Raw genomic sequence first — 13,316 nt, forward strand, 5'->3', positions numbered from 1 at the left:
CAATCATGTGCATCGAAAAGCACAGCCCATGACCTGATCTGCTAATTCTCTGAGTCGACTTGTCTAGTCTGGACATACCTTGCGTGCATCGATACCTGCGTGGAATCCGGCTCGCTGGCTTCATGTGAATGAGGTGATACGCCAGAAAATTATGCTAACTTTCAGCTCAACCATGACCAAGAATACAGATCTCGTCGCAATCACGATGGTGTTAACAACCTGCATACACGACACTGGAATGCAATTGCAACCCGCCCTCGGACAAGATTGGCAGCATGAGGAAACTAGATGCAATTTTACCGGTGCCTTACCTCCTCCGCGTTGCCGTCTTTGACAGGTTGGGCTCCACGTTTGCTGACTTTTTACGACACCGCTCGGCGGCCACGGTTCCGGGAGCTGTAAACGTGTCCCTTCCAACTCGCATCGTTTCTCGGCCAGAAAATCCTAATGTGCATCTTGCCACCATCCAGGCATCATGTAGCTGACCAAAAGGGTCATTGTCGACCCGCCGCAAGGGGTCCTCAAACCCTATTGACAATGAGTTGCGAGGTCCATGCATGCTTCACGTGTGCCGCCAGATGAGGCGAATCCCTACCAAAAGCACATATGCCGAGAACCTGTCACAGCCGAGGAAACTTGATACTAGTTGACAGATGAACCCTGTCAGCACACCATAGGAATATGATGTTAAGAAGACCCCGGTAATAGTTTCTCAATCTGACTCAGGATCTCCAGTTACTTCGCTCGCTTGGCGGCGATCTCGATCTAACGCTGGTCACACCCTTTTCATCTCACACGTATCTGATACCCAGTTTTAGTGGACGGCATCCCGAAAAAGGTTTAATGCATTGCTCCCGATTCGGTTTCTTGCTTAAGCGACATGGATGCAATAAAGATATTGTATCGTACGACTCTCGGTGCGCCCCTTGCCCTTCTGCGAGTTGTGTTTCGAGAATATCCGCCTGTCCACTTTGGGCCTGCTTGATGATCCTCCTCGGCCGTTTACTCAAATTGGTTTATGATCGTCTCACCCGCACTCAGCTTCGTGGAGGCGCCGTGAGCTTGCATCGTGACGATTTTCGCATGGCACAGCGCGGCAGGAAGAAAAAGCAACGTTGGACAACGCTCCAACAAGCTCCACTGTATATTCGCATTTTCCCCACGACCCCTTCTAGCGACGTGCAGTCGCAGTCTGTTGATCAAAAAAAATACAGTGACCTTTCTTGGGTGAGGGAAACATGGGTCGTCGCAGAAATGACCGGCTTATCGCTGTCTGCATGTCCGAAGGAATGTTTAGAGTCGTCCGTTTCGGGAGGACCCTACTTACCTGACTGTCATCGGCACACGCGTTCCGGTCGTGCTGGGGGACGACGTGCCAGGACCGGAGGCACCTATGGCAAAATATGGGGCAGCCCTGACACCCTTTTTGGTCGTCGTCCCGTGCTGCACTCACTCCACGGCATGAAATCTGACTGCATTTTACGTTATGCAAAGGCGGAGGAAACAGACTTGTGCGGTGGCCTTTGTTGGAATCTCTGCTTCAAAACAAATAGCGCAATTGCCCCTGGAGCATGGTATGTCATCGCCACAAGTACTTTGTGGTCTGCTGCACTCATGCCCATCCCTAGGCAGTAGCTTGGGTGAACAAAACAGCTACATAGCCTTACCAGATGGCCATTGTCGTCGACTGTGTAGTGTTCCTTTATTGGCATAACACTTGCATATGCGAAAGCCACGCAAGAGTATCTCTGCTTGATTACACACGCATGTGAAAAAAGCAGTGAAAATTCGCAAGGCAGATTACTCAGAAAGATTACAGGATGCCTACAAGCTGTCTACCTGCGACAATACAAGGGAGCGCGTACATGGGTCAGAAGGCCATGCGCTGCTAGTCAACGCAGCGTATCTCTAGTGTACCGGCTATCGTGAGATTTGTCTTGAGGGTAGATCTACAGGCTAACAGGACCTGACAAGTGAAACGCATTAACAGAGAGGCCGTGGCGGTGCAACTGTAATTGCAAACACTCGAGCCTTTGGAGATCCATAACGCCACTGATCTTGCCTCCCAACATCAAACGCGAGTTATGCATGAATATTATGTCCATGTTCAGACACAGGCATCGAAGCAAAAACCTAGTAGTTATGCTTGCAACGATCGTCGCCAAGATATTTTCGTTGCGTTTCAATTCTCCGCCCGTGGGTGTTTTGTCACAGTGCTTGCATGCGTACGGTGTGGTTTTTTGCCCTTCTTCTTTGCTTCTTTTCTTCGCTTATTTTCTCGAAGTCGAGGCTGACATGCAGTTTTCTGGATCGTCCCGCTTTCGGTTGATGGCGGAGCTTACCCCACATCGGACTTCGCCCCCCTCTAGACCAAATTCTCATGGGTCAGCCCATTCGCACGCGGCAAATCTCGACACAAGGTGATGTCCATCAAGATCTCATAGTATGTAAAGCGGATGCATACACTATGTACATGGATATACATAGGCACATTGCGTACACAAGTGCTGGTATGAATGATTGTCCCTTTTTTGCTGGCTCATCATGAGGCAACCCCCCACCATACTCGTCATCAATTGATTCTCAACATGGTCACGCTAAGTACCATGTGGCTGGTTCTGGCGCTTGAACGCTTTGCTAAGTCAGCCGGCTGCCGTGCCGTGTTAAAGCGGCAAGCCCGACCCCGTGCCGCTCGCCGATTGGTCGGCTCTTTTTGCCGAGAAAGAACAGACGCAAAATACCCATCGCCAGATCTCACTCTCGGCATCAATTGCCCTTCGGTCTTTCCTGAAGTGTGCAATGACTACTACCGTCATCAAACCAACGGCATTACTTACTAGGCACACACACACATACACACACACTCATTCCCCCCTATGACCTCGTAGGTTGAGACTTGCAAACACCTTGTATCCCAGGCTTGTCTGAAGCACCCTGGCCCGTGTGCCGCCCAAGCTAGACTTCTGTTGGCCAACAGGTGTGTGTGCCTCGTTCTGTCTGTAGGTCATGTCTGCTTTTTTTCTGTTTAATCTCCTATCGAAGCAGGTTCTCCAACGCCACGTCGTATGAGACCCCGGAAAGGTCTATCAGGGCTAGATGTATCAGGGTTATCAGGACCATTTAGATTTGCCCTGCAGTAGTAGAGCGTGAAGGGAAGGGGGGCCTGGTTCGGTCCCTTGCTTGCCAGCAAAAAGTATGTAGAGTGGTTATGACCCACAGGGTGAGGTGGAATCTGATTAACTTTTCTGAGCTACTCTAGTATTTTGGGTAAAACGCATCGTAGATGCAGATGCATACGCGTGGAAGTACGATGGGCGAGGTGGAGACGAGCCGATCTCTATCTCTCCCTGTCTCTCTCTCTCTGTGTGTGTAATGAGAATTCATGGAATTGTACAACGAGAAGGCTGTCCTGTATAGCTACCTACTACCCTTTCTTCCCATCCCCTCACACTATGTATACTCAACTGCCCGCAGGAAATTCGTCCCCTCTCCAGAGCCCCAAAATCAGCCCTCCCCCCCCCGGTTCTCTGTACGATCAGATTTTCTTTTATCCCACGTTTAAAACGGGAATGCCAGATGCAGCGGTAGCCGCGTCTGCACCTGCATCTGCATCTGCAAAAATCTAGCCCTCCTCGGAGGGGATCACGAGGGAAGTGGATGGGGGGTTGGACGGGTGAAGCCTCTTTTCGCCGCAAAGCCAAAGGGTAGATCCCTCTTGAAGATCATTGATCAGCAACTCCCCGTGGACATGCGGGCATGGGGGGGGCGGCCAAGAAAACTAGAACAAAAAACCAAGTACGAGGATTTCTTTGTCACTATAGAGATAATGGTGCAAAATGTTTGTGGTAATTGGTTAAGTTTTTTTGGTCTCGCACTCCCTCCCCTGTTTGGTTTGGTTTGGTTTATCGATTAGGTATCTGACCCGCTGTGCACATGCATGCTCGCTGGTCGCTGATCGCCGGTCGCGCCAGAAGGGAAAAGAAGCAAAAAAAAGCAAAAAAAACGACACGACGGTTCCAAACTCAAAATCTGGAAACAGATTTAGATCTCGTATATAGAGACAGTACGGAAGCGCGGCGCTCTTTCCGGCAACTCCCGCGCATCTCCGTCCGACTTTTCTTCTTCCAACCCCCGATCTACAAACTAAACTTTAAAACTATAGTAACAAGTTCTACGCTAGAGAGAACGAAAGAGAGAAAAGGAAAGAAAAAAGTGTGGTAATGTGGCGCATGTAAAGTTCTGACACATGTGGTTTGGAAAAACTCGTGGGTAAAAAAAGAAAAGAAAAGGTAAACGAAGGTAGTACAAAAGTTCGGTTTCGATCGATCGGCGCTAAGGAGAATTTGGAGACGGAAATCGTACTTTTATGGTCACCCCCCCCCTTCCCCTTCCCCTTCCCCTTCTATGCAAGTCTCTTATCTGGTTTAACTGTAGACTTTACCCAATGTGGAATTTTTCAAGGACAAAACATGATTCGATTTGATATGATTTGAGAAGGAAGAGAAACACAGACCCTCCCAGGCTGCACTAGAACAACACACTGACTGCTGTTTTTTGATTTTTTTGCGAGAAAAAGTTCATGGGTGATCCATGCGTCTTTGTCCCGTTCCCCCGGTTCGCCCATCCCGTTTTCTGCATTCTGTATATGTGTTTGCTTTTTGGTTCCCTTGACTCGGGAATCTTTGGGGGGGGGGGGGTTAGAAATTATTCCGTCTGGGCGCTTCTTTTCGTGAAAAAGCAATTTTTTTCTTTGCGCTCCAGGGTTAAGAAGCTTTGGAAGGGTTCAAGGGAAGCTAGGTAGATGTGAGATTAACGTACGAGAGTGACGCAGGGTAAGTGTGCGTTGTGTAGGGTTGACGCTTGTAAGCACATAGTAGGGCCGTTTTTTTGGCCTGCTTGCTTGCTTTGTTGGGATGGATGAAGAGTAAGCCTCACTTTAATTCTTTTTAGTCGGTGAGAGAACGAGTTAGTTACCTAACTAAGTACCTTGTTGCTGCTTGGACTATTGAATAGGCGGGCTGTATCTACTATCTGTATCAGTGTGTGCAGACGACCCCGTCTACGTACATGTAGTTACATCGTCCCGTTCTTGCCGTTCTTCCCGTGTGTTCTGTTGTTTCCCTTATCGTGGACTAGCAAAAGACCGGTGCCTGCCGGGCGTTCATATCTCTCATTTTTTAGCCAATTTAGCCTGGGACCGGAGGACCGTCGAAACTACGTGTTGTGCGGCAGTGCGTGGGTACTAGGGGTTGGCTGGGAATGTCACTCGTTTCCTTTAGGCTCCACTTACTTTAGGCATCCGGATGCGGCAGCGGTGACTGGAGAGCGAAGAAGCGAGGGCGAGCGAGGAAGCGAAGGGAGAGGAGGGGGAGACAAGCATGACAAAGAGGGAAGTGTGAGGGTAGGTAAAGAGGGGAGGCAGGGACACGAGGGCAGAAACTGGGTTGCTTCGTGTTCTGCTGTCATGAATTACACCCCCCTTCTCTCTTCGGTGAGCCCTTTTGGGGGAGTGAGCAAGGGAAAGAAAATACTGCTGTCAAGGGGACTCGCACACTGTTCACATAGGGCGAGAGCACGTGGCATACAGGGTGTGAAGAGTGATGACCTCGTGTTTTTTATGGGATACTGCGCGGTTGACATGTGGGAATCCTTCTCTTACGTATGCAGAGCAACTCGGGGGGCATGGTTCGAACACGGATTTCCCTGATTTTGTGTTCTGGTTTTGTAGGTGTCAAGTCTGGGGATGGAATCGTTTGTCTTGATGACAGAGAGGGTGTGGCGAATGGACAAACAGTGGATTCAGGGAAGGAACGTTTTCTCGTGGTTGCTTTTTTGGGGGGTTTTAGGGTCCTGCGGTTTCACAGTTTCACAGTTTCAGGCACGAAGTATAGCATGGAGCGTCTCTGGCTATTTCTTTTCTGGGCTAAGAGAGAGAGAAGGAGAAAAGGAATGAAAATGAAGAGATGATGGTAGTCTGACCTTAGTTTCGTGTGTTTCTTGAGCTCGGAAAAGGTTACAATGAGCAGTAGTGAAGTGTCGGCTCAGATGCAGGACTTGCAACTGTATGAGTTCAAGACTGCCATAGGACAGGGCACGATGTGTTTGATCTGGGCTCTTGCCCAGCATGCAGGAATTGTAATGGCCTCTCAACCGGCGGAGCGGCTGCCACAAGAAACAAAGTACTTAGAAGACACTCCCCAAGAATAGGCAAAACCAGGCGGTGCTGCAACACCGTAAGTCCTGGGCCTCGCCCGTCCGCATGCCCCACGTGAGGCCTTTAGATAGGACGTTGAACCTGAATAAACAGTGTGTTTGATGACAGGAAGTAGACTCCGACCGGCACGCAAAGCAGCATGGAGCTCGATGATGAAGAGGCAATTGCATCGGAAGAAGACGCTTGAGCGCCATCCATTTTCAAGACCAGTTCATTCGGCAGGTGAGTCTTTACAGCAGCAACAGCAAGGACAATAGCGTCATCACCAACACCAGTGACGCTATCCTTTACAGTTTATTCAGAGCACCACTTCCACTGTGCTCTTAAGTGATGCGTGGGTGTTCTTTGTATATGTGTTGTTGTGAATTGAGTGATTCTTGGTTGGATAAGGGGCAGACGCGATTCTCTTTCCACAAAAATAGCGATCACAATTTTTCTCCGCAGGCATAATTGGGATGGAGTCTACATCATTCGTCCGCCTTACCTTTCTCATTCCCTCGAATAAACAGGAAAGACTGCGGTCACACAGGAGACTAGAGGGTGTTGCACGAGATTTTCACCAAGACACAGCAGTGACAGATGCACTGTTACCACGACAGGAAGATAGTTTCCAGTGGTAGGATGTGCGTCCTGCCCGAACAGCAGACAAGCCTGGTGTCTCTATAATAGAGGCTATGCGCATTGGCACCTGGTTCTGCCATGTTGTTCCTAGTTCACTCATCTCTTGTTACAAAGGCCAAATTTTGTCCTTGTTCACAGTTCGGCACCGTGCTAGCATTGAAGCACAATGGGAGCATAAGGGTCGAGCGGAGAGCAAGGAGTCGAAACGAAGCGTGGTGCTTTGTGCTGGGCACAGGGTGCAGACCTGGCGGGTTTGGTGTTTGTGTCGTGGTTTCATGTGGGTTTGCTTTGTAATTTGGCATGTCATTTGGCCGCTTGATTGCGTCTTTGACGGCCTGGCCTCGATGCCCAGTCTGGTTCGTTGATGCCGAAGTTTTTTCGTTCAAAGTGTTACTTGAGAGAATCGTATGGGATGGGTGGTGATTCGTGTGGGGGGCTAAAAAAAGACCAGTTGGTGGTCTCACTACGGCGAGAACGGGTGGGTGCCCAGACGGGATGACGCAAGATTTTGACGTGTGATTAATGGAAAGTCAGATTGGGATTGTGCCGGAGGGTTGCGTAGAGGCATGTTCCTAGCAAAAGTGGGTTGGAGATAGGACCGTCGTGTTGTAGTGCGCGGGGATGGTGGGTGGTGACGAAGGCAGAGTTGACATGTCAGCAAACGCAGGGTTCGAGTGTCGTATTCCGCTCTGCACAGGCGTGTTTGGTGGACAAGAGAGTTAGTAAGAGGGCCATGGTGTAGATGGTGAAACGCGAGAAAGCAGTCGAGTGATTAGGGCGTGGTTGGAGGGGATAGGGCGCGGGGTACTTGTGAGTGCTGGGCTTATAGGAGGCGAGCAATCGAGCAGGCGCGTGTTGTAGTCTGGGGCCGGGGCGGAGAAAGCGCATTGAGGCGAACCATGGCTGAGGCATCGACTGGGCTGGATCATCAGCCACACGTCACCACAGCCACGACCATGATGATGGACTTGTTTGTGTGGATATGGATAGGTGTTGACAGCGGCGAGTCCGTGGGCGTAGCGGTAGAGGACTCGGTTATCGAGATGGACGTGACAAGCATGATGCTTCATCTCAGTGGCGGTCGTGTCCGGTTAGATGAGAGCCATGCCGCCGAGACAGGGATTTGCTCACACAGCGCCAGCCTCAACTCTGACCACGCCGCCGACCACAGCCAGCGACAGACTTAAGGACCGGTTCCCCTGATCCGGCCTGAGAAATAGATGCAACCCTTGTTTTGCCGTTGCCATTGCCCTGCCCGTCGATAATATATATACACACGCACAATCACCCACGCATCCACACTGTATACACATGCGCATTCGCTGGAGCGGACGATATTGAACGGCAACACAGCTGCTTGGTGGTGGTGAGGTATTGGTACGTACTGCATTGCCGATTGGCGTGGGGCGTTCCCCCCCCTAGTCGCCTGTCCATCATCGTACGACTTGTCGAACCACTCCAACATCCTTCCCTTACGCGAAAGCCATCTGGACCCTCCCGGAGCCATAGCACCTTTGCTGCATGCCATTTCCACGCAAGAGTGCCATTCGCCATTCGCCTAGGAGCCCATAGCCTCTGCAGCTGAGTGCAGCTTGTGCGTAGCCTGCCTTACCTGTCGCAGAGCGAGCGCACTCTGCCGGATCTGCCGCCGCCCGCATTCGCCTTGTGCATCATCTGGGAGAGAGTAAAGAGAGAGTGGCATGATTTGAGATCGTCCAAGTAGCTGCTGGTAAGACCGAGCTCTTTCCTACCCGCTGGGTTGTTGCATACGCCGTCGTGTATTATCTCCCTCGTTTTTTGCTCTTTTCGTGTCCTGCTGTCGTCCTCGCCCGCGCTCCCTTAGTTTCGCAGCAGATAGCCCTTAGTCTCCCCCCAAATGGCTTCTGACCCCTATGGCAGCCCCGATGATGGGCTGGAGTTGGAGCGAATCGCCGTGCGTGACGCCGTGGGCGCAGCCACTCCTAACCTTTGTGCTAACATGTGCTGCGCTGCCAGGTCGGTCCTTACTGCGTCTTTGACAACTTCAGACTGCACCCGAAGCCCGAGCCGACTGTTTCTGCCCCAACCTCCCAGGACCCAAGCCCGCCCACGACGACGACGTCGGCGGCCACCACCACCACCATGGAGGATCCCATGCTCTCCACTGACTTTCCCTTTGGCACCATGCGCGGTCCTTGGCTCACCACTGCCGCCGACGACATGACGCTCACGGCCTCTGCCGACGACACGACCGACTGGAACGAGTGGATGCACTACAACCCCGCCCAGCCGTCTCAGGACTCCCAGAGCGTGGACACCAAGCCCGTCAACCCACAGGGGCCCGCCGCATACCCTAGGACCCGCCAGCAAACATCACCCCATATCACCCACCTTCCTCAGTCACAGCCGCTACCACTGCCATCCACCCTCACTCCCACCACCGCTCCCATGTTTGCCCAATCCCACGCCGTTCCTTTTACCTTTGGTCAGAGCGCTGACGTGCCGCTATCGTTTGACTTTAATGGCTCTGACCTCAGCTCGCCGCTGACAGGCGACATGCAACAACAAAACGCATACTACTCGGCCCAACAATGGCAACAACAACAACAGCAGCAGCAACAATCACAACAACAGCAATTACCAGACAACAACCTCTTCTCGCCTTCGCAATACCAACAGTCCAACTATGCTGCACCACCGCCCCCTGACTCCACGCCGAGTCTGCACCACAGCCCAAACTCGCTGAACAACGGCCGATCAAGTTCAACATCATCGCATTCATCACCAGAACCCGCCCCATCAAACTCGAGAAAGCGCAAGTCATCGGCCGATTCTGAAGAGCCGGACGATGATGCGCCGTCGAGCAAAAAGGGCGGCGCGCCACCCAAGAAGACTGCACACAACATGATCGAGAAGCGATATCGGACAAACCTCAACGACAAGATTGCTGCGCTCCGCGATAGTAGGTCATCATCCAGCGCATCCAGCCAAGCACTTGCTAATTTTCCCGTCAGGTGTCCCGAGTCTGCGTGTCATGTCACGGCCAAATGGCACCGAAGAGGACGACGACCCCGAGGATCTCGAAGGACTCACTCCTGCACATAAGCTCAACAAGGCCACCGTCCTATCAAAAGCGACTGAGTATATTCGCCATCTGGAGAAGCGCAACAAGCGTCTACAGGATGAGCTGAATACCATGAAAGGTCGGGTGGAGAGTTATGAGAAGATGGCCATATCCGGCCCCATAACATTACACGGTCCAGGTGGCGTATCTGATAGGTATCACGATGACCCCTTCACGCCTACACATGGTCTATCCATGTCTGGACCGCCCCAAGGCATGATTCCTGTCCCCGACAACATTGCCGCTCTTCAACGCGGATTGCCACCACAGCAACATTACGCACACGCCTACCCTACAGGATACGGCGGCCGTCCAGCCGTCGGCCCACCCATGGTCAACGGACGACGCAGCAGTGCCATGATGGGTAAGCTCATGGTCGGATCTCTCGCCGGCCTGATGATACTCGAAGGACTCGTCGAGCGCGAACAGTCACGAGAAGAGCCAGAGGGCCGGGGCTTGTTCGCTCTACCCAACCTGGTCAGCATTCTCGCTCCTCGCGTCTCTCTCGGTGCTTCGTCAGCCCAGATTCCTCTGGCTAAGCTTCTCTTGGTATTCGGTGCCTTCTTCTACCTCGTCGCTCCCTTACTCGACTTCAAGTCGAAGCCCAAGAAGAAGTCTCCATCCATTCTTTTGTCACCTGCACCGTCACTCGCTTCACCTGTCGAGGTACGCCGAAAGGCCTGGCTCACTGCCATCCAGACAGTCTGGGTACCGCAACACAACTTTGTTCTTGAAATCGCTGCACTCGGCTTGAAGACGCTGAAGCTCAGCATGCGCAGAATCATCGGTTGGGAAGGCTACGCATATCTCACCGGAACCACCCGGGAACAAGAAGCTGCACGTCTCAAGGCTTGGGAGATTGCTCTAGATGCTCAACTCACCGGCGGCGACGCAGAGATTAGCAAGAGCCGACTTCTCCTCACACTCATCGCCTCTGGAACCCTTCCCGATACTCCCGCGAGACTCATGCTCAAGGCTTTGCATATCCGAATTGTCCTCTGGGAGATTGGCAACATCGGACACAGCTCCCTGTGGACACTGAACGACTTGAGCGCGAAATTGGCACGCAGCTACTGGAACATGGCACGAAGCGAGCACCGCATTGCTGCAAATGCATCCAAGAAGAACAGCGGTATCGAGCCATTGCCGGATCATCTTGCTGCGCTCATTGAGAAGGAGTGTGACGATGTCCTCGTTCCTGCAGTCGTACAGCGCGCATACAACATTGCCTGGAACAAGCCCAGCGCCGAGCAAACAACTGTGGATACTTCCATGGATACTGTTGTAGAAGACTTTGCCATCTGCTCGCCTTTGGATGCGCTTGCCGCCTGGTACTCGAGCCTCGTATTAAACAAAGGACTGGCCACGACACTTGCCACCAAGAACTGCACTCCAAAGGCCAACGTTGTCGCAGACCTTGATCTTGCTTACCGAGCTGCACCTCCCAACTCGCAAGCTCAGCTTCGTGCCCTTGTTGCTCAAGCAGTCGTGCTTGACGAGGGTCGCAATGAACGCATTGCAGCAGCTCTCGAGGCCCTTCCATCCACACCCAAGCCCGCCGATTCCGGATTCATCAACATTGTCGGCAACGGCTTTGTAGCACCCGACGTGCGCAAGGCTCTCACGCTCGCTAAATGTATTTCGCTATCTACGTTTTCAACCCCCGAGGCACGTCGTCGCGCTGTTTTCGTCGTCAACAATACCTACCTACCCGAGCCCACCACCACACTCCTTAGTTTTGTTGCAGCCCACAAGGTTCTCACACAGTTCATGGCCGACGACGGTCTCAAGGCTGACACTAGCCGGGGCCTAGAAAGGATTGCTAGTTCTCTCCGCATGTGGATTGGTCATGAGACTGGCAAGAGGAGCGGTGTGTCGAACAAGGTCAGGGCAAAGATTGTCAACAGCTGTCTTGACGCAAGCAAGAGTCTTGTTGGACTCGAGCAGAAGAAAGTGGAGCAGGAGGGGACGAAGAAGAAGAAGGAGGAGTCTGATGTGGATGATGGATATGCGAGTGCTAGCGTCAAGGACGACTAGGGCTTGAATGGTCTTTTTTTTTTCTCTTTTTTTTCTTGTTTGCGATAGGGATAGGGTAAAACCGGGCGTTTTGGGCCGACCAGTGTTGTACGAGAAGGGATATGTATCTTGTCCCCCAAATGGCGTTTGTAACAGGTTGCATACATTTCTATACCATGTGGGAGCGGCCTCGGCCCAATGGTCACGATTTCGTTTGTTCATTTACAGTCGATTGACAGTGTATTTGTCGTCATCCTAGATAGCTATTTTGAATCTGCTACGTTATTTATTTATTTTTTTCAAATGTTTTTTTTTGCTCTTTGGCTCGAAGTGGTAGTGTTAGTACCTTTATCATATTTATTTATATTTGATTCGAAAGTATCACTTTGGTTTACGGACTAGGACATGGCATTCATTCACCCAAGCATACTCCTCTTCCGCCCCCTCAACCTTACTCCCTCTAGCCTCTTCAACACACTCTTTGCTCCTTTTCCCGTCTCGCCATATGCCCTAAGCACCTCCTTGAACAAGGGCTCCGCAGCAGGATGCGTAGCACTAAATGCACGCTCTAACACGTACAAATCCACTGCTTTGTCCTCGTCTGCTATTGACGCGCTGGTGAGGCCGAAGTCGATGAGGTAGATGGTGCCGTGGCGTATTAACCTCTTTGCCTCCTCCTCCTCCTCCTCCTCTTCTTCTCCTTTCTCTTTTTCCGACAACGACGACGATGGTGATGAGGAAGGGGACAATGGTGACCGAACCATGATATTACTCGTCGTCAAATCCCCATGACAAACACCGACGGCGTGTAATTTACCGATTTCCCTGCCTATCCGTGCCATGAGATTTATCATATCTTGTTCCTCTTCCTTCGCTTCACCCTGTGCTTCCTGCTCCTTCATTCGTATATCTTGCGGAGCAACGTGAGCTCGCCTCGCCCACCCATCAAGCACCCCCCTCACCGTCGCGCCCCCCACAAACTCAAGCACTAGCCACCCCTCATCGGGATCCACACCTAGCACACCAGGCACATTCACCCCTTCCTTCTTCACGCGCAGTAAACTCCGTGCTTCGGCCAAGAGGCGTTGGCGTGTAAGGCGCCGGTCGAGGGTTGGGTGCCGGTATGGTTTTGGGGGCCGGTATTTGAGGATTGCGGGACTAGAGGGGAGGAGGAAGGGGGTTGTGTAGAGGAGGGCTTCGGCGCCTTGGGTTACGGGGGTGAGGGTTGAGAGGTGGAAGGGTGGTGGGGGGTTATGGAGGGGGAGGGAGGTCGGAGGTGCGGGTGGAGGGGAGATTGGGGGTGCGAGGGGGGGTTCGGCCATTGTTAAGGGTTGGTGGTTGTGATTGTATGCGCGTGTCGGA

The 13,316-nt window shown here is 52.1% G+C and overlaps 6 protein-coding genes across 6 annotated transcripts; 4 read left to right on the plus strand and 2 right to left on the minus strand.

Moving 5' to 3' along the window:
- The first annotated feature begins 975 nt into the window (after window positions 1–975).
- Window positions 976–1,655, plus strand: COCSADRAFT_348455 (uncharacterized protein). The gene has a single exon (XM_007707246.1). The coding sequence runs from the start codon at window positions 985–987 to the stop codon at window positions 1,633–1,635; it is 651 nt and encodes a 216-aa protein (XP_007705436.1). The 5' UTR covers window positions 976–984; the 3' UTR covers window positions 1,636–1,655.
- Window positions 1,656–5,563: 3,908 nt separating this feature from the next.
- Window positions 5,564–6,075, plus strand: COCSADRAFT_262503 (uncharacterized protein). Its single transcript, XM_007707247.1, has one exon. It carries the CDS (start codon window positions 5,662–5,664, stop codon window positions 5,965–5,967), a length of 306 nt encoding a protein of 101 aa, XP_007705437.1. The 5' UTR covers window positions 5,564–5,661; the 3' UTR covers window positions 5,968–6,075.
- Window positions 6,076–7,377: 1,302 nt separating this feature from the next.
- Window positions 7,378–7,992, minus strand: COCSADRAFT_262494 (uncharacterized protein). Its single transcript, XM_007707248.1, has one exon. It carries the CDS (start codon window positions 7,903–7,905, stop codon window positions 7,555–7,557), a length of 351 nt encoding a protein of 116 aa, XP_007705438.1. The 5' UTR covers window positions 7,906–7,992; the 3' UTR covers window positions 7,378–7,554.
- Window positions 7,993–8,711: 719 nt separating this feature from the next.
- COCSADRAFT_102380 (uncharacterized protein) lies at window positions 8,712–11,975 on the plus strand (the record flags this gene model as incomplete). Its single annotated transcript, XM_007707249.1, has 3 exons — window positions 8,712–8,768; window positions 8,831–9,776; window positions 9,829–11,975. 3 exons carry the CDS (start codon window positions 8,712–8,714, stop codon window positions 11,973–11,975), a joined length of 3,150 nt encoding a protein of 1,049 aa, XP_007705439.1.
- An 89-nt stretch (window positions 11,976–12,064) lies between these two features.
- COCSADRAFT_262515 (uncharacterized protein) lies at window positions 12,065–12,363 on the plus strand. The gene has a single exon (XM_007707250.1). It carries the CDS (start codon window positions 12,153–12,155, stop codon window positions 12,354–12,356), a length of 204 nt encoding a protein of 67 aa, XP_007705440.1. The 5' UTR covers window positions 12,065–12,152; the 3' UTR covers window positions 12,357–12,363.
- A 7-nt stretch (window positions 12,364–12,370) lies between these two features.
- Window positions 12,371–13,276, minus strand: COCSADRAFT_102352 (uncharacterized protein; the record flags this gene model as incomplete). Its single annotated transcript, XM_007707251.1, has 2 exons — window positions 12,371–12,844; window positions 12,878–13,276. The coding sequence occupies 2 exons, from the start codon at window positions 13,274–13,276 to the stop codon at window positions 12,371–12,373; spliced, it is 873 nt and encodes a 290-aa protein (XP_007705441.1).
- Window positions 13,277–13,316: the final 40 nt, after the last annotated feature.

The sequence above is a fragment of the Bipolaris sorokiniana genome, assembly GCF_000338995.1.
Source record: "Bipolaris sorokiniana ND90Pr unplaced genomic scaffold COCSAscaffold_18, whole genome shotgun sequence".
NCBI classification, from domain to species: Eukaryota; Fungi; Ascomycota; class Dothideomycetes; order Pleosporales; family Pleosporaceae; genus Bipolaris; species Bipolaris sorokiniana.